This window comes from Ananas comosus, linkage group 5 (assembly GCF_001540865.1).
Source record: "Ananas comosus cultivar F153 linkage group 5, ASM154086v1, whole genome shotgun sequence".
In the NCBI taxonomy this organism is placed as follows: Eukaryota; Viridiplantae; Streptophyta; class Magnoliopsida; order Poales; family Bromeliaceae; genus Ananas; species Ananas comosus.
Genome location: NC_033625.1, coordinates 460,210 through 484,967, shown reverse-complemented (window position 1 = coordinate 484,967; position 24,758 = coordinate 460,210). Strand labels below are relative to the sequence as shown.

The following is a 24,758-nucleotide window of genomic DNA, read 5'->3' as shown; positions in this document are numbered from 1 at the left end:
TCAATCCATTGTCTCCTCCGATTTAATTCCTGCACCTAAGAATCAGCTACCTTGTTCTATTCATCCCTTTTTCCTACTAATTGCTATAACGTAGAGTTTCACTCGGAGGATCTACCATTGCTTCTTGGAAAAGTTTATTTCACCATGCGGTTAAATTTTTATGTTCAACCACTGCTCCTGGTTATTGTTGCGTCGTCGTGCCGTGCAATGTTGGTTCACAAAATAAACTCGAAAATTACACGCGCCACGCGTTAAGGAAGGTCCCAAGCTAGGTTCGAGTTTTGTACTAATAGGCAGATCGAGGAATTCCAAAATGCAAATATTCTTAAGCCACCAATTGGAGTGATCCGATATGTCTACGTAGGTACTTTGCTTTCACGTCCGTTTTAAGAACGAGCATCCAGGGTGCATGCAACGTGTCATCCCCGTGGCCTCGGATTGAAGAGATATATCGCACAGCTGTTTTTCAAAAAACTCTTTTATAGATTCGCAGTGCATGCTTTCAAAACGCAATTTAATTTAATTTAATAATAATAATGCTAAATAAAATCATCACAGCCACGTGGCAGATGGGGACACGAAGTGGAGGAGAGGGCGCCACACGTGGTTACGGGCAAATAGAAAGTTATATTATGTAGAATTAATATAGGTATATATAACTACTAACCACGTATGAAAGCGAAAAGAACTGTGCTTTTATTTGGAGGAGTAAAGAGTTAGATATGTTTCCTATTATTATTTTTTTAAGAAAGTTGCTTGGAGAAATAGAGGAGAAGCAAAGCACTTTCCTCTTTCAGATAATTCTGGAATCGTCCATTTTTTATGTTGCTCATATATGTGCGCCACATTTGGCTCTCCGCGAAATGTGCTATATTGTTTACTGAAACACGGACAACTCATGACGAATTGTAGGCTTAGATATCTTTCACGGTTTACAGAGGACAGGATAAAGGTCTCCTCATTTACCAACTATCAACTACTTAATTTTCAATTATCTGTAATCTACTCTAATATATATTAGATGTCTAAGACACACAGTTTTTTTTCTTCTCAGTTTTGTTAAAAGTAGAATCAGAGAGGAGCCAATCATCACCATCATCTGTGTATCACTATATTAAAGCACAGCGTTCTCGACGGGCGAAGTAAGCAACATCAGATATGATAAACCAACCAAGCCTACATTACCTAAAAATACTTTTCTAGACAAAATAGAGAGACGGGGGAAGAGAGAGAGAGAGAATATTACTGTTCAACACTAAGCTGCAAATCACGTAAGCAACAACATCGTTTAACGTCAATTTGGATTACCAACTACAAAGAGAGCTCATGATGTTAGTAGTAAAAAAGTACATAAGGCCTCGGGCGAATTTGGGTGTCTTCATCTCTTACCACTGCTGTCAATAAACAAACTCACCATTGTGGTCTACGACGAAAAAACAATACAATCCCACCAAATCTCCCGAGTGCTCTCAATCTCGAGGTATCTCAGTGAACTAACAATATAGAAAGACAAACTAATCCTTTTAATTGTTTTGACTAGTTGGATTTCACCTCCACGTAGAACCACCCAATCGGATCACCTCTTCGGTTCCGTAATCACTGTGCAGTCGACTGCCGTCATTTTCGGCACTCTTCTTATCAGTTGCATCGCCGTACAAGTCCTTCAACTTTGCTAGGTTGCTCGGGACACTTGCGGCTGCCTTCTCTTTGCTCGCATCTCTAAATGGGCTAGAGCGATGTTCGGATGCTGAACCCTGTACGTGTGCGCTCCTACTTCCGCTCCTGCTTCTACTCCTGCTCCTGCTCCTGCTCCTGCTCCTGCGTGAACTAGAGCGTTTATACCGATCAGAATCACGCTCACTTTTCTCATACTTGGATCGATAGTAGTCCCTATCTCTGCTATCTCGCTCATTTCGATCAAGCTCACGCCTCCTGTCCCTGTCCCTGTCTCTGTCCCTCTCGCGATGATCATCACGATCTCGATCACGGCGATGGCGATCGGGACCTTCAAGACTGTGACTCCGGCGGTCACTAGGGGATGATCTTTCACGAGGGGGAGGCAGTGCGCGACGGACAGGGGAAGAGTCACGAGTGGACGCACGATGTGGCGCCCGCTGACCAAAAGAGACAGATAAGGCAGCTTTCACAGAAGGAGGGCGACGAGCTGTGTCGTCAGAGCCATGGCGACTAGATTCTCCAGTCACCCCAGAGTGCTTGGTTGGAAGCTTCATCTTCTCGAGATTGGCAACTATTTGGCGCACGACTGGCACAGGCACACGCGGAAAAAGGGTATCAAAGTAATACTGCAACAAAATAACCAATGATCTTAAAATTACTCATGCATTGTATTGCTGCAAATAAAGCTGCTTCAATGAGTAGCATTAGAATTTTCAATCAATTATAGAGCGCCAATAACTACGAGCAGGAAGAGTTCAGAAAAGCAAACAGCAGCACTAGAATAAAAAAAAATGAAAAACCTACCGTCAACAAATTTATTACTTTCGAAATTCAATGGCATTATTTAAGGCAATTTATCAAGTCCTCAAGTTATGTCCAATCTTGTAATCAAGCATGCTACTAACATATTTCCTAGAGTTATTTTCACATCATCATATCACATTGACAAAACCCTCATAGAAAATGATTGCGTAAAAACCTTCATTGGTTGATTTCACCTGAAATTCACAAGAGGGGTATTCCACTGTTTCTTAAACACCTCAAGTGGGTTTCCACTGTTTCTTAAACACCTTAAGTTCGGATCAAGAACCATAAACATACAAAAGGCTATCAATGCAGGTCTTGAGACTTGAAATGTCATAGACATATCTACATAACAGGCCGTGAAATAAAATACTAGTTCATCAACTATTCCGCTTCTTCCCCTTTTCTGTGTGTTTCCTTGCATTATCATTCCTAGCCCACCCAAAAAAAAATCCATCACAATGCTCATTCCTAGCCCCCCCCCAAAAAAAAATCCATGACAATACTCATTCCTAGCCCACCCAAAAAAAATCCATGACAATGCTAATGTGCCCTTTTATTCTGCTCTCTAACATGATATTTGGTTACTTTTGTCATATTTTTTAACAGCTAACTTTTGATGCCTCCTGGTAATGCTCCACCTTTCAAAATCTATCTTGGGAGCATCAAAGACCAAACTCAAATATGTAAGAATAATATACTTTAAATTTGGCTAACATGGACATACTATGGAGATGGTCAACATTTAGTTAAAGCTTCATGACTATCATCTCCAATCAGATTACTGAGACAAGGTAATACACAAACAGAGAAAGCGCTTAAAGAGAGGGCATTACAGGAAAACTTAAAAGAAGATGAATAAAGCGTACATAAGTGATGTTTATATGCATAACATTAGCTGGTGGATGATGGATACGTAATTAAGAAATTGACAATAGGACTGCAGGTCACCCAAGGGAAATAGTACAATCAACTAACTTTTATAGTGGATAACATATCTTTTCAAGATAAATATTACAAACCTCATACAAATTGATGACATAGATGTGATCTCCTCTCAACGCGAACTCCATAATGGAAATCCAAGCTCAGAATCTCACATCAAGAGACGAGTCATTTACCAAAATCAATTACCTTTTCAGTTACTGTGCCAAGTAATTAGCATACAGGTGCAAAGCTATACATGCATGCGGTAGAATAACTATAGCAGCATGGGGAAAAGGAGAATATGAATCAGATTTGCAAGGAAAAAAGTACTAGGAAAACTACCTGTCCAAGCAGAAGGTCACGCACATACACACCCATGGTTGTCATTCTCCCGTTAGATCCTGGAGAGAACTCCTGTAAAAGAAAAACATATTAGCACTCGGTACAATATAGTCTTACATAGTCAAAATCCATCTACATGTTTCACACATGATAATGAAATATCAACTGTAGGATTGTTAAGCAATGACCCACAATTATAGAACACAAGAAATAAATTTACCCTGACAAGTAAACTGAACAGAATATATCTAATTCCACATTTTCAGGGAAAGACGGGTACCAACAATGATACAAATCATATATATCAACATGAAAAATTAGAGTTTTTTTGTGAATGGACGAATGAATGGCTAGATGAAAGGATTTGCAGAATACTAAAACCATGAACTCCCCCTGCAGCCCAATTTCGAAGTTGCAAAAACCTATAAGAAAGTAGATTGCCCTCTTACCAAGGCCAGTCAACGCAATATTGAACATATCTAAGATACTCCCATGAGTTACAAGGTAAAAGTTCATTACACCCTCATCCCTTTCATTTCCTTAAAGTAGCCATATGGTATAATGCGTAAAAGGCCGAAATTGAAATTGTCCAAAACTATCCACACTCATTGTCAAAAAGTATGTCTTATTGTTATCAAGTTTCTTCATATTCCTATGATATGACTGTCATTAAGTTTCTTCATATTCCCATCATACGAAATCAACTATAGAAATTTCCAGATCTCAGATCCCTTGTTATACCGCATATCAACCAGACCACCTTTTTCTTTTCCGCTCAGCTACCAGACGTCCTTAGAATCAAGAACAAAATACTCTGCATTAGATTTTCTTACTGTTTAGCTTCATGCTTGAATTGTATCCCACATAAAGTAAACTGCACAGATTATTCAATAAACTCATAACAGACTGCAAGCCGTGGTAAATGAAAGAAAACGTGAAATTGACGAATCCTTCCATGAAGAAGAAAGCTGCAGAAAGCATTATACCTCATCATCTTTTATGTAGGGCTCATACCAAGTCCATAATGTCTTTGGATCGGCAACATATCGTAGATACAGGAAGCCAATCTGCAAAAGAATAAGATATCACATTTCAAATAATCTTAGTTTACGTAATTAAATGGATAAATCACCAGCATATGGTCACAACCCCATATATATATGGACAAGTAGTGATTGCTGGCATGGCGGAATGACAACATAATTGCCCATTTGTTGGTGCTACGACTACACCAGATATAAAATATAACACCTCCATAGATATAAATCCAAACAAGTAGGTAGTATGGGCAATTATAACAGCAATTGTCTCAAGCTCAATGAGAGCTATATGTGAAGAGAGAGGAGGCGGATTGGTTGGAGAAACTTACAGCTCTAATATATGGAGAATCCGAATGCTTCAACAAACCATGCATTTGTTTGACGGTAAGCTTCATCGTGAAGAATTTATAGAGAAGGCAAAATGCTGTGGAAGGACCTCTACAGTTGCCGGTCATCCATGGCTCCACATGATCGACTTGATTGTAAATCTCATCAATAACTTCGTGGTAAGTCTTCAATCTGTAAAGCTCTTTAAAATAATCAGAAGAGAGGATGTTCATGCAAAGCACCTTCTCAAGCAAAGTATCAATAGGTCTCCCAGAGGTTTGTATCTCCATAATGTCAATGCTCCCTACAAACAAAGACATACAACAGTAAGGACCTCAGCAAATTATCAACTTGTCGCAAGCCTATTGGTATAAAGAGGATATGCAGATCAAAAAAGGCCATAAATTTGCAAATTATTCTCATTCAGATTCTAAACTTCATGCGCTGCAAAACTATTTGGAATAAAGAAATGTTGAAAGCTAGCATAAAGGTGATTAGATGATCTATAATCTTTGTGAGATAAATGGTCCTCGAAATGATATTGACCACAAACAAGATTATAATAACCTTATCTGCAAAAGCAGACAATCTATCAAATCTATATGATGTTAAGAATTACATTCGGAAAAGAAAAGTACAAATCCAAGTCGCCATATAAGCATGCTTTGAAGAGCAGAATATACATCTCTTCCTAACCAAGAATCTATGTCAATAAACTGCCGTAAAAAAGTATCGCATACAGGATGAACTAAATACCGTTCCCAACGAAAAACTTGTGCATTGTGAGGATTTAGTTATAAGATTTACTTCTATAACTAATACATTGTGCTACAAGAAAAATGATCTGAAGACCATATATACTACCTAGTTATAGCCATCCTTCCACACACCCCGTTAACCAATTACCACATGCTGAACAACATGTTCATCTATCCAAGTAGGCCGATAAAGGAACTGTTGCCTCGAATAAAGGTTGAAACAAGAAACAAGAAAAAAAAAAAAAGGCAAAAGCGATAGAACGTACAAATATATGCTTCAGGAAACATAGAGCAGTAGCACAGGAATTCAAGTTCGGAAAAGAACTCAATTAGTAAAAGAGCATCACATCGGGAAAAACCCTAGATACCAAAATTCCGCAACATAACACCATGATTCATCCAATAAAGAGAAGCAATATGAATTCGAGCATGAGCTATACAACTATGATATCAAATTCGAAACTTGATCACAAACGGGAGACAAAAGGCGCACCTTTATCCAAGGGAAAACCCTAACCGAAATCAAAGGGTTTCTCACGATTAGATAAAATCTAAAGACAAAAACGGTCTACAACTTCCCAGATCGAAACGATTCGAAGAATACACAAGGGATTCGTCCGAATCAGAGCTTCCGAGGGCGAGATCGCCGTCGCCCGCAGCAGCGGCGGCGGCGGCGGCGGCGACGGCGGCAGAAGCGGCGGCGGAGATCGCCGGATCAAGGCGGAGGAATCGAAGGTAGTGGCCCTCGGATCGAAGCGCGAGGTGGAGATCGACAGGAGATCGAAAGGAAAAAGGGTGGGGAGAGGGGGAGAGGGGGAGAGGGAAATAGAGATAGAGAGAGGAAAGGGCTTCGCGTGCTGATCGAGAAGAAGCCTCTTTTATGCTGTAGCGTCGACCTTATCAGAAGAGGGACGAAATCACCACCGTCCGTGTGCTGATCAACGATGCGGCGACACGCCGTGCGCCGTTAGATGAACTCCTTAGGTTTAGCTGAGCAAATACCGGGCCGATCCGGGCCTAATACTTAGCCGGAATTAGGCCGCTAATAAGATGGGCCTCGACCACGGACAATCCAATGGGCCTCGTCCTTGGTCTTGAGATTCGAATCAAAGACACATTGGGCCTTGAGGTAAATTGTTTTATTTTTCATAATGGGCTTGAATGAATCAGGAAAGCCCGGCCCAAATAAAACAAATCCACATCATCACCAGTTCCCATCAAAAACCATCCTATCAATGCAGTTGATCCCCATTTCATCAATGCCTTATTCCTTCACAAGTAGTACTGCACACGTTTTTTGTTGTTCTTACATTCTATTATTGGTAGTTGATAAATTTATACAATAATTTTAGAGCGCGCGCAAAAATAACATTCTGGTGACCTACAACAACACCCACCAGCGCACGTTGACGTATCTGTTGATGGTCATCAGTAAACACTGTTGCGTCACCGCCTGGTGAGATGAGCCACGGCTGAGCTCCTGCATGCATAGTAATATTCCTTCGTGTTTGTGTCTACTCGTAAAGATCACGAAGGAGGTGATTGCACCGCAAACAGATTGAGAGAGGAGTGAAGCATCATGCACAAAGGAAGAAGCAATTGATGGAAACATCTTGATGACAAATTGTAACTAACTCAAAGAGATCAGAGCTTTATGTACATTTATCTTTTCCTCTCCTATAAATTGGCTCTCTCATCTCGTTAAGCTCCAGTAGCTGCTCATTAAGCTAACCACGATGTCGATACCGTGTTTAAACATAAATTGTAATTGTTTTACGTTGAACAAGATTGACGCAGATAAGTCAAAGCAGGAAGGCAAGAAAAAGGACGAGGGTACGTAGCTGCAGCTTCTTTTCCTGGTTCTTTCTCTCTTTCTCTCTTTTTTTCTCTCTCTCTCTCTCTCATTCCTATTGTTTCTGTAGTAGTGTTGGCTAGGAATAGAATGAATTAATTCGGATAAAAGATTAAACATGAGAATATATAGATAGCGCTATTAATCTCACCATACTCTTTGCAAAATTGCCATTTCCAGTAATAAACCTACTACTTTTACATACCGCGTTCCATCATTATGTTTAGGTTATGTTTGTATGCATGAATATTTAATTTGGTATATTATTTTGATTTAAGCCATGTTTGAATGCGTAATTAATTTGTTTGGTATATTATTTAATCTACTTGAAAAATTTATATATTTTGTAAATTAATAAGAAGTGAATCAACTATCTAGAATTGGATATTAGATATTATACTTGGCTTTCAAATTATTTTTTCAAATTAGATAAATCACCTCATAAGTAGAATACAATATCACACTGGATCATGGATTTAGGATCTTTCAAAGAGTAAAAAATCAAATTCTTTTCTTACAATCACACTAGAATATCAATTAATTATTTTTAAATAGCTTATTTCAACGTCCAAAAAAAGCCTTACTCAAAATATTTGTATATTTGATTAATAAAGAACGTGATCAAATATTTAGAAAGAACTATTGTCACTACAAAAGAATGAGGTTATAGGGACACATGTTTGGAATACTTTTGAATAAGTGTCCCATTTATCCTAAAACTTAAAAAAACATCTACTAATGCCTATATATAAAGCCCAATCCAATCAAAAATAAAAGATTACTCTACTAAACCCACCACACTCAGTCTATTTGGCCCAATTACAAACAGAAAAGAAAAAAAAAAAAGAAAAATTAATTACCATCTTTTTTTCTCTCTTCACTCAATCCACTGAAATTCTAGATGAAGAGCCTTTCATGTCGTCCTCTTCCGCCACCGCAGCCAACGAGATAGAGTTTCGGCAGTTGCTAAATGCTTAAATAAGTGTTAGTTAATTAGCAACACTCTTTTAGGTTATAGCGATACTCTTTAACTGTCACTATATACCTAGCGACCCCACATATAGCAACACTTTTTAAAAGTGTCGGTAATTTTAGCTAGCAGCACTTTTTTGACATGTACCTACATTTAAAAGTGTCGCTATAGACCGTTTTTGTTGTAGTGTGTAGTGAGCTAATGACGGAACCCTCACTATCAAGATACTAATCACACTAGTAAGCAAATGTGATGTATCTAAATTATCCACAACCAAGATATGCAAGATTGGAGTAAATGAAGTTGAAAGAGAAAAATCCAAGCACAAGCACAACAACAACACAAGATTTACGTGGTTCACCCAAACCGGGTTACATCCACAGGCACGGAGAGATCAAATCCACTATCAAATGAGGAGATTACAAGATTTGGTTAGAGATTACCACTCTATCACAATGGGCTTACAACCTTCCAATGAAAATCCCTTTTTGCTACACATTCTTTGAAGCACCTTCCGATTCCGCGAATCCCGCTTCAGAATACCTCTTAAAATTCCTCCAATCTACCTTGGAAGTCTTTGAATCAAGCAAGAAGAACAAGAGAGCTCCTTCTCCAACCCTCTCTACACCTCTCTCCTCTATTACAAGAGAAGGGAAAACCTAGAGAGCAAAAATGAGAACTCACACTCTCTAACCCAAAGAGTTCTCTCTTAACTCCACTTGGCCCAACATACCAAATGGGTCAACTAAAACCCAAACCAAATACTAACTAGCCCATTACATGAGTTGTTGAACCAAACCCAAAATAAAACCAATTAGGCTAATAAGTGAATTTGATATCACTAACCCAACAACTATAATATTCAGATTCAAATCATATTTTTAGTATTAGTGGGTGAAATATACTATTACACCAAATCAGGAATAGCAAGATAATATTTGAAAAGCCAAAAATCAAACTGCTTATTTAAAGTCATACTAGAAAATCCTCATAGAGAATATCTCTCTCTCTCTCTCTCTCTCTCTCTCTCTCTCTCTCTCTATATATATATATATCTTATTATTGAATAGCTTATTTCGACATGTAGAAAATTAACAATGGAAATATATAAACCATGTTTATATTTTAGGAATTAATTGTTATTACTTCTATTGTAAGGAAAATTTTAAAATAATATATTTTGTTTATTGTTTTTAGTGAATGGATGTGATTCTTCGTGAAAGGATGCAATCCTTAGTGAATGGATGCAACTCTTAGTGAATGGATGCAACCCTTAGTGAGTGGATGCAACTCTAATCAAAGGGTATGACTCTTAAAGTGAAAGGATGTGACTTTTAGTGAAAGAATATGATATGAAAAGACACATCTTTATAGTGTGTCTCTTCGTACATATGCCCGTTGGAATCAATGGTTATATTCATTGAACTTGATTCATATAACTATTTGGTAGTTATGATCAAATGAAAAGTCACAATCGAAAGGTCACTTCACGAAACACCCTTTCGTGAATAGTTACTTCATGAAGCACCCGTTCGTGGCCTATATAAGTCCATAGCATTGGTTGCAGAAGGAGACAGACAGAAAACAGTTGAAGAGTTGAAGTCTTCATTCATAATAATTCCATTCTTGTTTTATATTCTATTTCTTTTGACAACTTAATCGAGTGAGTGCTCAAAGGCTCGACTTCGTGTGTGCAAACGCAGTTGAGGTTTACGCTTCATTGTATCCTGGGAGGTTGTTCGTTGACCCGGTGCACACCAAATTGTTAGAACGGTGGGGACGGATTAAGCCTTAAGGAAAGTGGCATTGCTACACGCCTTGAAGCCTTTTTAATCTTTCTATTTCATACCTTTATCACAATCTGTTCCAACATCTATTACTTCAACCATTAATTGACTGCACTGACATATCTGTAAATTTATGCAGTTTTTCCAGGGTATTTCGCTGGTGCTTATGCAGTTTGCTGAATTAGTAATGTTACCTGTCTACTCCAAAAAAAAGGTATAAATCTTAAATCTCGATCTTCACCCAATGACCAATATTTAGTCTTTGTCTCGACAACGTTTTATTTTATAAATATTACAAATCCAAAATGTAAGTATTTGTGAATCTGAAGATAAAGTGATATAAGATTTACACTTTTTTTTTTTTGAAGTGTACAGGTAGCACTTTCTTTCCTTCATATAACATGCACGAGAAAGCGAGTGGAACATCCGTGTAACGTGGAAAAAAATTGTATGTGGAACTTCATAAGTACAATAAGTTATCGTGTGGAACTTAGTGTTCAATTACTATTAAGTTGTAGGCACCTTCATTTTATTCTCTCTTGGATCTACTAAATTATCTGTGTTTTGGTGTATATACCTACGGGCTCCTTTTTTTCCCCTATTTTCTTTTTTCTTTTCCTTGTTTTTTAATCGTGACAAGTTAATTTGTGTTGAGTGGTCGCAAGGTCATATATAGGCCTTAATTGTGTGAAGTAATTGGATTTAATTGCCACTAATATAGTACGGGCTTCAACTACAGTTCACTAGCTTTGGATCTTAAACTTGAATATCAAAAATCATACAATTTGTAAACTTGTTAGCTTTTGAAGAGGATTAGCTAGCTAACATTTTTAAATGGATGCATGCCTCCAATTAATTACAACTTATTTTCTTAATCAGCCAATCAGTTTTACACGAGTACTGTTATAGAATTTCTATAATGTTAGCTTGTATATTTTTAATGTATTGATATTTTTTAAAAAAAATTGATTGATTAATACAGACATTTCAAAACTAGTATATAAATTTCAAAGCATTTCCTGCTCAATAAGGAACGGAAAAAGCGCTTCTACCATAGGTTAATTATTGATGAATTCTACGACATCGAACATTTCAAAGGAAAGATTAATATTTCTCCAGGTTTGCGATGATTTGATATTAGAGCAAATAATAATTTGCATTATTTCAAACCTCTAGCTACTCCCTTAGTTTTAAATGGCTTTTCTGACATCTGATATTTAGCTAAATCATAGCCCAAATAGTTCATATATACTACTGCAACCACCTTTTTGTTTTTCGCTTTGAACAAGAGGATAAAACAGTACAAAAATTTCCATATATATATGTATATATATTAGTACAACTCATCAGCTATTTTATGATACGTACTAATTATTAAACACCATGAATCAGGCTAAAGGGTAAGGACAAAGTCACAAAGGGGTATTAGAATGGGAGGTATATCCTTCTAGCTAGCAATTATTGCTTCAATGATGAGCACATTGTGATTAGAATGGAAACTTTAAAATAGGAATATAAAACACATTCCTACCGCATTATGGGTATAAAAAAGTTCTAAACTTATCCGAGATGACAACACAAAGTACCAAAAGGAATAAGAAAAACAAAAGGAAATTTACAGACACAAACAAAGTATATTTTATAAATACATATGACATGCATGTCCACTTTTTTTTTTATATATATATTTCAAGTCACCGGGGCCTCTCCAAGTCCAATTGGCCCTAAATATTGCTAAATATTTTTGAGAAAAGTTCGCCATTTTCTGCGAGGTAGAGGATATATATATATATATTATATATATATATATAGGGGTAAAAGATCATGGGCTCATTGCCTCAATATAAAAAATTTCGTGGGATCGATTGATGCATCCTAATGCGATTCATCTCTATCTATATATAATATATTCTACACAAATTGTAAGTTACGCGCATTATCCACCTATAAGATGGGGCGCACCCCATCTGAGTCTTTGTTCAGAGTTGGTGGAGTAAAATAAGACTCAAGTTTAAATTAATTCCGCTTGTTTGAGAATAATTATATATATGTGCAGTAACCTACAGGCATCTTTCAAATGAACAACCTTCGCCACGCATGTAAATTAAGAAGACATTGTATTTTTTTCTTTCTTGAAAAACAAAGATTACAGTTATCAGTTCAATTTCTAACACTAGCAAGCCAGGTTGTGATCATGATCCAAAACTATTTGTTCCTACTGAATATTGCAACTCGATCAATGTATTAAACTAAATTGCATGCATTGTGAATCTTCAGGGAGAGAGAGCAAGAGCTATATGATCATTATTATTATTATTTTTTTTTTTTGAGAAAGAGAAAGGTAGCATGCTACCCGCTTCGTTTATTTCTTTTATAAATAAATTTAGTTGGAAATCTAAATCAACTAGGATTCGAACTTGGGATCGCGAATACCAACCACCAAATCCTTTGCCACTTGTGCTAGGAATGGTCGGTATATGATCATTAATTGTTGTTTCCTTTGTATCCATATAAATGCATGCGTGCAATACTATATACCAATTGCATATGTGTGAAGCTCTAAATAAGTTAATATTGGTGTGTGTGTGTATTTGAATTGAGCTCCTATGCTTTTAAATTAAAGCACAAAATCATTGACGCTTATAGATTTATAGCTTTTGGATTAAGAGATGTGCGGTTATGCTGATAGTGATCCCTAGCAGATTATATATACTTGTACATTAACTCTTTATTCTTATTTTGACACGGGCATATGTTTGGCTCAACCAAAATGGATAGATATGTTTGTTCACATTAATTAACAATTTGCATACGGATTAAGAATTTCCGGGAATTAAAGCTTTTTTGTTGTGATAGAAACAGGAGCTTCCAGTGTTAATTACTTCTATTAGTTGAGATTTAATGCTCATTTCAGCTCTTTAGTTGTTGAGATTAATGACCATGTTTGTTAACTATAAGATTATAACTGATCAAAATAGAAAAAAATGTTTGAAAAGTTGGAACGAATAGACTCTGAATGCATGAAGATTTTGACAGCACTGGGTAATTCAAACTAAAAATTTTAAAAAAGGCATCACTTTGCCTTCCTCTGTTCAAAAGTTCTTTTATAAAAAATGACAATATATACTAAAACAGGTTTTTTCAAAAACTATATTCTTCAATATATAAAAATGACATCACTAATTTAAGTAAGATAATAGCTAATAAAATCGTTTTAGTTACATAAAAATTAGTACTACTACGGGTATATCCAAGACTATTCAATGCGCTTACGGGCTGTTTGTATATTGGCATACACATTACACAGTTTTGATTGATCAATACATACATACAGTTCAAGTAATACATATATATAAAGGTGATCAATAATACGTCAAAAATCAAAGAGAAAAAACCTTTCTAGTGACTCAAAAGCATTTTCCTCCACGAAAAGAGTGGAGCAAAGTACAGCGGATCATGATCGATGAGGACATTAGATATTTTATTTAGCTTTTTGATGGGTGGTTAGCAGATAATATTAAATTTAGTTACCATTTGCTTATGATCAGATTAAATAAATTTAATCTCAAAATCATTTTCACTATTTCATTCCACCAATGCCATATATATACATACACACTCACACACTCGTAATGCGTAATGTGTCCAACTCTCGTTGCACCCTTTACAACGTTCAAAGCAAAAATAAGTCCTCATGCCTCCTCACTCGGAGGAGCCTCTCCCTCCGTACCCCAACCGCGTCCACCACCCCGAGCACTTCGACTTCGCCACCGCCCGCGAGGTCCCGGACTCTCACACATGGGCCGATCTCCACGACTATCCCACCGCGGCCCCCTCCGGCTCCCCCTCGGCCCCCAACGTCATCGACCTTACGCACCCCGACGCCGTCAACCTCATCGCCCGCGCTTGTGAGGAGTGGGGAGCATTCCAGCTCACCGGGCACGGCGTCCCGACCGGCCTCCTCGATCATCTCGAAGCGCAAACACGCCGCCTTTTCCAACTCTCGGTCGAAGTCAAGCTCAAGGCGGCGCGAATGGCGGATGCCGTGTCCGGCTACGGCTTGGCCCGAGTCAATTCGTTCTTCGCGAAGTTCATGTGGTCCGAGGGCTTTACAATCTCCGGCTCGCCGGCCGACAATGCCCGCAAACTCTGGCCGCACGACTACCGCCAATTCTGGCACGTGATAATAGAATTAGAGAATTTATTTCCACTCTAATCTAATTTGTAAAGGAGGACTCGGTGCTTCGCATGGCCCATAGCAAAATAACCAACAATAATAACAAGTTGGTGAATACTTTTTTCTTTTTCTTTTTCTTTTTCGTGTTTTTGGATGCAGTGACGTAGTCGAGGAATATACGAGGGTGATGAAAGAGTTAGCCGGGAGGTTGTTGCATGCAATGCTGCTCTCACTGGGCCTGAAGGAAGAGGACATCGACTGGGCCGGGCCAATACGAGATCTCCGCGACTTGTCGACCGTGCTCCACCTCAACTCCTACCCGCCGTGCCCCGAGCCGGACCGGGCCATCGGCCTCGCGGCGCACACCGACTCGAGCTTTTTCACCATCCTTTACCAAGGCGGCGTTAACGGGCTCCAAGTCCTGGGCCGGGCCTCCGACGACCCCAGTGGCCCGGCCCAATGGGTCACCGTGCCGCCGGTCCCCGGTGCCTTCGTCGTCAATGTCGGCGACCTAATGCACATCCTCTCCAACGGCCGGTTCCGGAGCGTCCGGCACCGCGCGGTGGTGAACCGCACGCACCACCGCGTCTCCGCCGCATTCTTCTGCGGCCCGCCAGCCCACGTCAAGGTATCACCGGTCACCAAGCTCGCGGGAAACGGCGTGGGCCGGGGCTTGTATCGGGCTGTGACGTGGGCCGAGTATCTCAGCCTCAAGGGAAAACTCTTCAACAGGGCGCTTGAATCAATAAAAGTGTCGGAGGAGGATGGAAACAACACGTCTGTGGTATGTAAGGTTGTGTGATCTAAAAGAGGTAAGTAGAAAAGGGTATTGTTATTAGTGTTTGATGCAGAACTTAGAACTTGGGAGGGAGAAGGGAAATGACAATTGAGGTGAACGCAGTGTCTTTACATGCAAAACAAAACATCACATTCGCTGGCATATATTTATGTATAGTCTCTGTTCCTGTTGGTTTTCGAGGTGCATGATATGATATATTATGATTTACTTGAGTACACGTAAACGGCTAAAAAACCTCTTCTGAAAACGACCTCCTCAATCATGTTTTAAATTTATGGGTCAGTTTTGTTGTCGCCAAGTAGAGAAAAGCATCCAAAAGTTGTTTGATCCTGTAATGCTATTTAAGTAGGTCAAATCAAAGGGAAACCCACTTAAACCAAATAGTGCAACTAAAAACACTAGATTAGTTGTTGCATAAGGACGCTAACAATTTAACCATTTAAGACTTCGTTTGAAATTGCGGAAAGATTGCGTTACGTGCTGTGAGAAAGTACGTTAGAAAAATACTATATTATTTCCGTACGTAATATTGCATTCGGCATATCGCGATAAGTCGGTTACAATATATTTTCTGCGGTCTCACCAAAAAACACAGAAGCATATCCCTATATGCTTTTTTTTCAACTTCATTTTATCTAATAACGTTAGATAGATCTCACTACCAAATTAAGACTAAATCCTAGAAAGAAACCGCATGTCTGAGTATTCCAAAAAATTTTGCAATTTTCGCTTAGACCCACGGCATGACATCTGCTCATTAACCAATCTTGCAATCCACCCCTGCTTATACTTCTCACCAGTGAGTCGCAGCATTTCCAGTGCTTCTGATATATGATCGAAATACATAAGAGCAGTATGAGATGCATGCGGCGAGGCTTTGCACTCTGTTACCAAAATGGCTTCATATATATAGTTAGCCAAAACTCATGTTGCAAATGCAGCTAAGCAACAAACATCAAAGTGCAAAGAAACGGCATAGGTAGAGCAATATTACAGTCAGAAAACCGACCACAGCTAGGATCTATAGTCAAATGAAGCCTAGTAGCCTACTGCTTGTGAGGTTTGATGCAGATCTTATCCAAAGGCATCGACGCATAACCTGAAATCAAAAAGGCGTACACAAATCTTTTCCTCATAGGAAGATCATGTTATGCAGTACATACGAACTGGAGGTTGCAGAGGAAGCAGACAGATAAAGGTATCTGCAGATAAGCCCTTCTCTCTTCTGAAGAAAATGGTTCACTTCCACAGTTTGATGAACTTGTCATGGCTCACAGAAGCCACCAATCCATTCGCATTCGACACCGCCAAGGCCGCGATCAGTCCTTCGTGCGCTGGGAGAGTCATAGTCTCGTTTTCTGACATGTCCCACAACTCAAGAGACTGCAGGAAAAACATCCGGATTGCAATTAATACTTCAACTTGTTTTCTGCTAATTTTATCCATACAAATTTTGATGACAACAATTCTCAGATGTAAATATCTTCTATGAGTAATTACCCAAAAATATCAGATCTATGATAGCATGTTAAAAATCAGTTAAACAGTAAGTAACGAAATAAGACCGTAAAGAGATATGACTTACCTGGTAACATCCAATTACCAGCAAATGTGGATAGGTGGGGTGGAAAACACAGGAGTGGAACTTGTTTCCACTACAGCTCAACTCATGTACACATTCCCCATCATTCCCAGAACTGAGCGACCAAACCCTAACAGAGTCCTCGCTAACAGAAACAACATATTCACCACTCGGATCCCAACACACTGAGTGGACGTGCTTCGTGTGCCCCTGCAATTTAAAAGAGGAAATTTGGTTAGGAGAAGAAGAAAGTAAATAATAAAAATGAGATACCGAGTTCCGAGGAAATTTGGTTCACGCAGCATTATTATACAGAAGAGAGGCAAAAGAAATATCTCAAGAAACAATTGTTTCAAGCAGAAGGTAATTGACCTGCAATGAATGAATGCATATTTGAGTCTCAACGTCCAGAATAGACACTATATTCTCAGCAGCAGCTGCGAGATATCGGCCCAGACGAGGTTGAAATCTCATCTGGGTCGTGCCACCCTACAATGAAACAGCTGAGTTAGATAAATGACATGAAAGAGAAATGCCAATCGACGATTTGAAAGGCATATTTGCAGGCATACAAATGCCAGCACACAATCTGACAGGGGACACGTAAGTAAATATTGGAAAAAAAAAAATTATGGACCTTGAAAACTCTTATGCAGCTCCCATTATTGACGCTCCAATAGCGTATTTCACCGTCACCATCACAGGAGCATATGAGATCCTCTTTGTTTGGGTGGAAGTCCAGAGACATAACAGACGCAGAGTGTCCAGTAAAAGTACGCAGTGAATAGCCCGGCTGAAAATTCAATATTTAATCAGTAAAAAAGAAAAACAATATAAAAAGCACAAAATCATCTGAAACATAAGAAAGGATTTCTTGCATTTGACTAGCTACACAGCTAGATTATATAGAAAATAGCTAATGGAGGAAAGGAATCCATCACGAACAATTGACAAAATGGCCGAGGGCCAGAAACAACTTCAAGCCAAAATTTTCCTTTTTGTTTTTCATACGAAATCATTTGAACAGTAAATTGCTACTTACATTGTCCGCATCCCATACCCTCACAGTTTTATCAAAAGATGACGTGGCTAATCGAGCTATGCTGGGACTAAATCGAACATCTGTTATCAGTAGAGAGTGTTCTTCTAGTGTAGATTTTGGTTTGAGTGTATCGGTATACCACAAAACCGCCTGCATTGCAATAGTATCAGCAGCATTTATATGCATGCGCGCACATGTTTAAACCCATTAGGGAGGAGAAGAAAAATTCACAAAATTACTATTGTTGTCTGAGAATCATAATTGATACTTCCGAGTATACAACATACCTTCTTATCATGGCCACCACTAGCAAGTAACTTTCCATCTGATGAGAAATGGCAGCAAATTACTTTACTCGTACTAGCCCTTGTTGATCGAATCTCAGTAAATGCAAACCCAGCTGATAGAAAAAAGAAATTACTCCAAAGTGATCTTTTGAAATTCATTCCAGTTTCTAACTGTTAAATTAAGAAAATAGTTAAAATATAATGCGTTGGCAGAATAACATGCAAATATACCTTTACTGACATCCATACATCGACTAATTGTATCTCTTGGATCTGCAACATCATGAGACAAAAATGAATCAACATTTTCATCCAGGGATCCATCCTCCACAAAGCGATCCATGTCAACCTGCAATACAAATATCTTGATCATTAACTAGCTTTAACAGATCATACGTTTACGCAAAATATCATCTAGCATGGACTTCCAACACATTACTTTTCTATAAGGAATGAATAATATTGAGAAGAGATTTGCACATATAATCATACAAAATTTTCCATTCCCATATACTATCCTGCAAAACCTGAAGTTTCATGTATGCCCTTCAAAACTCATTTTATAGACTTGCACCTCCAAAAGTGTCCCTTTTTGAAAAACTCTGGCTTCTACAGAAACAGCTTCCCTCACAAAGTGAGTGTCTCCCCCATTTGAGGGAATATTTTACAAGAAATTGAACTTTGGAGAAGTATGTAAGGAAATTCAGATTATAAAGTCACAAATACACATAAAACAAATAGATGATTTCATAGGATACATGCAAAAGCTCTAAAAACTTAAGAACGAAAGTAGTTATCTATACCAATTGGTTAGATGGAGATGTTAGGGTTCCAGGGCCATCAGAGCCAAACACAATTAGAGGCTTTGACGAGCTCCCGCTGTGTGGCAGCGAAGGCACAGATATAACATCCCCCGGTGTATGAGTGGAAGGTGTTGAGGGAGCTGAGCTGGGAGAGGGGCCTGCAGTGTTTGCAGTTCCTGAACTGTTGGCTGGACCAGACGATGACACGGGTTGTTTCCGCTTACGGCCATTTTGATTCTTCGAAGTCTAAAAAATACATAGAGAACTTCAGATATTAGGATTGGTGAAGAGATAGAGCCAGCAGACAGAAAATATCACAGATGATCTTCAAAAGTTTTATAAATATATATAACAAATGCCATCAATATCAATGAGAAATATTAGAGTATGACCCAGCAAATCTCATAAATGCCCTAGAAGATGTGCTTCCAATTTTCATAAAATGCACTCCGAGAAGAGTACTTGTTAAATTATATGACTGTATTTTCAAGGGGCATATCTGATATTAAAACATTTAGCAATATGCACGACATTTTCCATCTTTCAAGGGGCTTGATTGATAGATAATTTTAGGGAATATTACATCTATGATAGGGGAAATTAACCATATAGATCATATCCAGATTGGTTTAAGAGAAATTCTCAAAAGGGCATTAGGATAAGGTTTACAAAACAAAAACCTGATCATTTCTATAGGAGTTTGATACGCTTCCCTCCACCGCTACACCAGCAGTGCCCATTTTCTCCTGCTGGTTTATATGATGATTAGAACTTTGTGACTGCTGGCTCGGTATGGGATGATGTTGGAGATGCTGCTGCTGCTGCTGCTGCTGGGTGCTGCTTTGCTGCTGCTGTTGCAACTGAGCTATCTTCTACTACACATAAGCAAATATAGATAAAAGAGGCACAGAACGCTACAAGTGACTAGATAGAATATACAAACATTAACAACAATGAAAATACAAATTAAAGCCTTGTTTAGTGCCAGTTACTTTCTTTTATTTGTTTCCTTAAATTCATTTATTTTTGTGGTTGAATATGCCAGCAGATGGAGAATTATTTGCAATTTATACATCTATGGAAAAGCATATAGACATTTTAAAACTTACACTAAATAAGCAATAAAATCTGGCTTTTGCCCACTGAACTAGAGCAACCGATAGATCTATTCCAGGAAAGTGCAAAGATACCTTAATTAACATGTCTGTATCGGTGCGCGGCAAGACTGAGCACACATTCTGCATCGGAGGCCCAACATTTGGCATGACATCACCGACAGCACCTGTTGGGCCATCCTTCCCGACAATTAAACTTCTATTGCTGAGAAACATCCTAAGCCTTCTACTATCAATATCTCCAGGTGACGGGGACGCCAAATTCTGTTGCGCCTGCAATAGAAGTTGCTGTTGTTGTGGACTTAGAAACTGAAGTTGGTGGAGAGGTTGAGGAGACTGCGCAAATGAGTTCTTTTGCTGTAGAATTCCCGACCGAAGCTGATCTAGACCCTGAATAGTGCAAACATCAAAGGCTTATTTCCACCATAGATATAATAAAGGCATATTTATGGTTGACATATTCTACAAAATATGCATAAAAAGCAGTAATAAAATATAATGAACACTAAAAGTATCATAAAGATAAATCCCAGAATGATAAAATAAAATTATAGCAACTTACTGTGAGGGGCCATCCTTTCAATGTCAAATTGTTCCCACCCTGATTTGTTCCTGCCATAAGTGGAGGGCATTTTCAATTACTCATTAAAAGGTTTTGAATGTATCATTGCCAAAAAGAACATATTTTAGCACAATTAAGTTTAAAAAGAAAATATTTACCAATAATACACACTGCAATGGATGGGCTAAAAAAAAGCACAGGAACTATAGTAGCAGAAACTTTCTCGTAAGAAATATTCTCAGAAGTACAAAATTATCTTCAAAGTAACCACTCCAAGATAAGGGGAACACAAACTCTAGACTCTTTATCTGAATGCAAAATGCAAGATTTTCAATGTTTTCAATGTGAGTTTACAGCACGAAAAATTTAACCAATTGAAGTTGTGTATATGTTCATTACATATTTAGATACTTCAACTGTCTTTTCTTCAACAAATGATATGGAAAAGGAGGTAAATACAATAAAAACTATACAAAATGCATACGGCCAAAACCTTGTATTCCAACTAATGATCCATCAGAAGCTGCAGCTCTGGGGTTTAACACTGGATTAATTTCAGCCTTAATATCCTGTTACAGAGTGTAGGAATCATTAGCGCCAAAATGTCACAATAAATCTTCAGAATTTCTCTAATAGAACCAACCTGTGTCGATCCAGGGAGCGCTTGATTCACTTGATTTCTATTCTGCATTTGCTGCAAGGTGCTCGCCATGCTGCCAGCTGAACCATGCAAAATTTGCCTATATTGGAAAGTAAAGTTTTATTGTTTGAACTATTCATGGGAAAGTTTTCTATATCCAAAAGAAAAGGAAACAAAATACAGCATGCAATGTATATACTTTATATATATACAGCATGCGACGTCGGAAACTTCGGATTGCTTGAGATAATGAGAGCCAATATTGGCATCATGCTTGAGATAATAAGAGCCAAGAATGGCATCATATGTATAATAAGTCAAACGTCCTAAGGAGTTCACCGAGTACATGAAATAAAATGTTAACCAAAGACTTGATTTAATCAGTAATTTTTATATACTGCGCTCTGAAGGGAAGTGAGAGTACCCTGGAAGTTGGCCAGAAGTTGCAGTCGACTTCAAGATGGAAGCATGGTTCGAATCCAACAACTGGCTCGTATTCTCTGTGAATCTTTGCTGTAGTAAAAGAGTTGATGTCGCAATGATATTAACCAGCAAAAAATCATCAACTTTTTATCTTGAAAACAGTAAATAGAAAAATAAAAGCAAAAAATTGTTTGAAATATTACTTTAATAGGTGCCTCGTCGAGAGCATCCCTTTGCATAGGCAACTTGAGTCTTTCTTCATACATTTTTGCAGCCATTGCATTAGCAGTTCCGGGGTTCTGTCGAATCAGAGGATCAGAAGTAACAAGGCCATTTGGTGCACCATTAATCACATTTGCGGCATCTCTATGCTGTTGTTGTTGCTGCTGCTGCAGTAGCTGCTGTTGCTGCTGCTGCTGCTGCTGCTGCTGCTGCTGTTGCTGTTGAAGCTGCTGCTGCTGCTGCTGCTGCTGATGTTGTGCATGCCTCTGTAAAAGCTGCTGCATTTGAATTTGCTGCTGTTGTTGCTGCTGAAACGGCTGCTGCAGTTGCTGCTGTGGTTGCTGGTGCTGTTCTCGAGCTTTAATTAGCTGAGTCTGAGGCCAATTAGATAAGCCAGGAATTACAGGCCAATAATTGGTCGGAGATCGAGTTATGCCGCACTTACAATTGGAAGAAGAGCAATTGAAGAAGGAAAATGTTACAGAAGCAAAGAAAAATAATAATAATAATAATAATAATAACAATAATAATAATAAATCAATCTCTTGGACGTCTGTATGAACTAATTCATCGCAAAGATCCAAAATGTACGCTTTTCATCGGTTCGAGTTACGCCAACTCACGAGCTAATAAACCGATATGTTTAGCATGGCATGTAAATTCATATCATTTAATCAGGATATACAAGAGAGCAACATATCTGATTAAAAGTACAACTCACTTCTATATACGACGCGGCGACATCAGAGTGCTTCTCATTTGTCCGCGCAATGAAAATATCCCAAAACACCGACCACCATTCGAACAGGAAACCGCCAGGAGCATCGATAGCTGATCGAAAATACCAAAATAACCAAAACAAATCTTAAATTACAATGGAAAAGATTACAACTCTAAGCCAAAGTGTAGAATCAGTACAAACTCACCGACAGGATCCGCGGACACCTTAGCCTCAGTTTGAAATGCCTTTGCCGAGGCATGCAGGTTCCTCTTCACTAAATAGTCGTATATATATACATCCAACCTGTTTCCAAGTATCAAACACTAATTAACAGTATCAAAACGACGAAGAGCTAGAAATAATGGGGAAAAAAGGGCAAGGAAATGAAGGCGCAAAATTAGGTAAAGAAGATAGAAGTAATAGCGATCATAAGAGTACAAAAGAAATAACAGTAAGAGAAAAGAAGATCCACAGTACTTAAAAAAAAAAAAAAAAAAAAAAAAAAAAAAAAAAAAAAAAAAAACAGGTGAGGGAAAATTACCTATTGTAAATGTAGTAAATTTGAGAAGTAGAAACACCAAACGACAAAACAAAAAAAAAAAAAAGTAAAAAATATTTATGTCAAAACTGAGATATATATGCATCAAGCTCCAAAGAAAGGAGACAAAATAGCCCAAATCATTGAAGGAGAAGTAGTGTCCACCACTCGTTTCAACACGATAGTCCAACAAACGAAACCCAAACCCAGAAACAGGAACACAAAGAGAAAGATAGGGAGAGAGAGAGAGAGTAAAAAAGACACAAAGAAATGTTTTTTTAGCTCAAAAAACCAAAAGAAACCAAAAAATACCCCAGCTCCGTTCTAGGAAGAAGAAGAAGGACATGAACATGAAGAAGTAGAACAGATAAAGATTAAGACCAACAGAAGCAAAAGAGAACAAAAAAAGGAAAACCCGAAAACAAAATGAAAACACCAGCCCATCAAAAACCATTGATCAAACAGAGTAAGAAAGAGAAACAGAGCACACAAATACATAAACTTAATCCCCCAAAAAAAGGGGCTAAATCTCACATTTTATCCGCTTCCCAGTTGTTCTGAGACATGTTTCCACCCAATCCAACAAAACCAAACTCCCCTTCTCTCACTCTAACCCCTCCCAATCCTCCTCCTCCTCACAAGCTTCTACCCCCATCCATTGTCTCCTCCTTCCTCCTCTCCAACTACACCACCTTCCTCCGATTCCTATTCCCGCCTCCTACATATTCTCTACAGCGAAATTTTCACATACCCACTTCAGAAAATCGAAACTCCTCCTTATATATATATATATATATACACAGTGAGTATAATAATAACATGGTAGGAGGAGAATAGAGAGAGAGAGAGAGAGAGAGAGAGAGAGAGAAACAGGGGAGGAGAGGGGAAGGAGATTAATAAGAAGTAAGAGGGGTTGGGTGGGGGGAAGAGGAATAAATTTGTTCTTCGGAGAACGACAGCCAATCCTTGCCGTGCTTTTAAACCACTTGCGCTCCTGCACTTACAACTGCGACATTACTTTTGGACCAGAGCTATCTCTTTGCTAAATGTGCACGGAAACCCCTCAACTATAGCCTCTTTTGAAATTGATCACGTTGGATTTTTTTTTTCACTGAGTAAAATTTTTGCCTTATTCAATAGCATTGTTATTTGGCCAATTTGCATAAAAAATTTACTTATTTTGGGCTTTTGCAAAACCGGGCCACCTTTTTTATTTTTACAGATTCGGTCTGCTTTTTCAGCAAACTGATCAAAATACCCTTATATCTTTTTCTCTCTTCTTTTTTTGTTTTTCTCGTTCTTTTTTTCTTTCTCTTCCCAGAGAGCGGCCTCGCCCGCACACCCCCGCAACTTCCTCGTC

At 38.4% G+C, this 24,758-nt stretch overlaps 3 protein-coding genes across 7 annotated transcripts; 1 reads left to right on the top strand and 2 right to left on the bottom strand.

Moving 5' to 3' along the window:
• On the bottom strand, positions 1,243-6,732 carry LOC109709846 (pre-mRNA splicing factor SR-like 1). Of its 5 annotated transcripts, none has more exons than XM_020232187.1 (5): positions 6,369-6,732; positions 5,120-5,421; positions 4,737-4,817; positions 3,751-3,822; positions 1,243-2,303 (listed from the first exon to the last, which is right to left on the bottom strand). In XM_020232187.1, exons 2-5 carry the CDS (start codon positions 5,405-5,407, stop codon positions 1,548-1,550), a joined length of 1,197 nt encoding a protein of 398 aa, XP_020087776.1. In that variant the 5' UTR covers positions 5,408-5,421; positions 6,369-6,732; the 3' UTR covers positions 1,243-1,547. The 5 variants fall into 5 exon arrangements, with proteins under 5 accessions (XP_020087776.1, XP_020087774.1, XP_020087779.1 ...); XM_020232189.1 differs by lacking the exon at positions 6,369-6,732 and adding an exon at positions 3,504-3,576 and having other exon boundaries at positions 2,128-2,263; positions 5,120-6,351; XM_020232188.1 differs by lacking the exon at positions 6,369-6,732 and adding an exon at positions 3,504-3,576 and having other exon boundaries at positions 2,171-2,303; positions 5,120-6,351.
• On the top strand, positions 14,092-15,678 carry LOC109710527 (gibberellin 3-beta-dioxygenase 1-like). The gene is made up of 2 exons (XM_020233184.1): positions 14,092-14,663; positions 14,824-15,678. Exons 1-2 carry the CDS (start codon positions 14,182-14,184, stop codon positions 15,464-15,466), a joined length of 1,125 nt encoding a protein of 374 aa, XP_020088773.1. The 5' UTR covers positions 14,092-14,181; the 3' UTR covers positions 15,467-15,678.
• On the bottom strand, positions 16,347-24,276 carry LOC109710526 (transcriptional corepressor LEUNIG-like). The gene is made up of 18 exons (XM_020233183.1): positions 23,933-24,276; positions 23,066-23,163; positions 22,861-22,970; positions 22,121-22,513; positions 21,919-22,007; positions 21,498-21,594; positions 21,348-21,423; positions 20,855-20,904; positions 20,368-20,682; positions 19,858-20,049; positions 19,178-19,423; positions 18,606-18,723; positions 18,375-18,487; positions 18,088-18,237; positions 17,683-17,838; positions 17,418-17,534; positions 17,049-17,255; positions 16,347-16,846 (listed from the first exon to the last, which is right to left on the bottom strand). Exons 1-18 carry the CDS (start codon positions 23,962-23,964, stop codon positions 16,703-16,705), a joined length of 2,703 nt encoding a protein of 900 aa, XP_020088772.1. The 5' UTR covers positions 23,965-24,276; the 3' UTR covers positions 16,347-16,702.

Coding starts and splice junctions, on each gene's coding strand:
- LOC109709846 (XM_020232185.1), bottom strand. CDS start 5,437: ATGTCTTTGTTTGTAGGGAGCATTGACATTATGGAGATACAAACCTCT. Junction 4,818..5,119: donor ATTCTCCATATATTAGAGCT/GTAAGTTTCTCC, acceptor ATTCTTTTGCAG/ATTGGCTTCCTGTATCTACG. Junction 2,304..3,750: donor GTGACCTTCTGCTTGGACAG/GTAGTTTTCCTA, acceptor ATTTTGTTGCAG/TATTACTTTGATACCCTTTT.
- LOC109710527 (XM_020233184.1), top strand. CDS start 14,182: ATGCCTCCTCACTCGGAGGAGCCTCTCCCTCCGTACCCCAACCGCGTC. Junction 14,664..14,823: donor CACGACTACCGCCAATTCTG/GCACGTGATAAT, acceptor TTTTGGATGCAG/TGACGTAGTCGAGGAATATA.
- LOC109710526 (XM_020233183.1), bottom strand. CDS start 23,964: ATGTCTCAGAACAACTGGGAAGCGGATAAAAT. Junction 21,424..21,497: donor CGCTCCCTGGATCGACACAG/GTTGGTTCTATT, acceptor ACTCTGTAACAG/GATATTAAGGCTGAAATTAA. Junction 18,724..19,177: donor CATCTCCATCTAACCAATTG/GTATAGATAACT, acceptor TTTGTATTGCAG/GTTGACATGGATCGCTTTGT.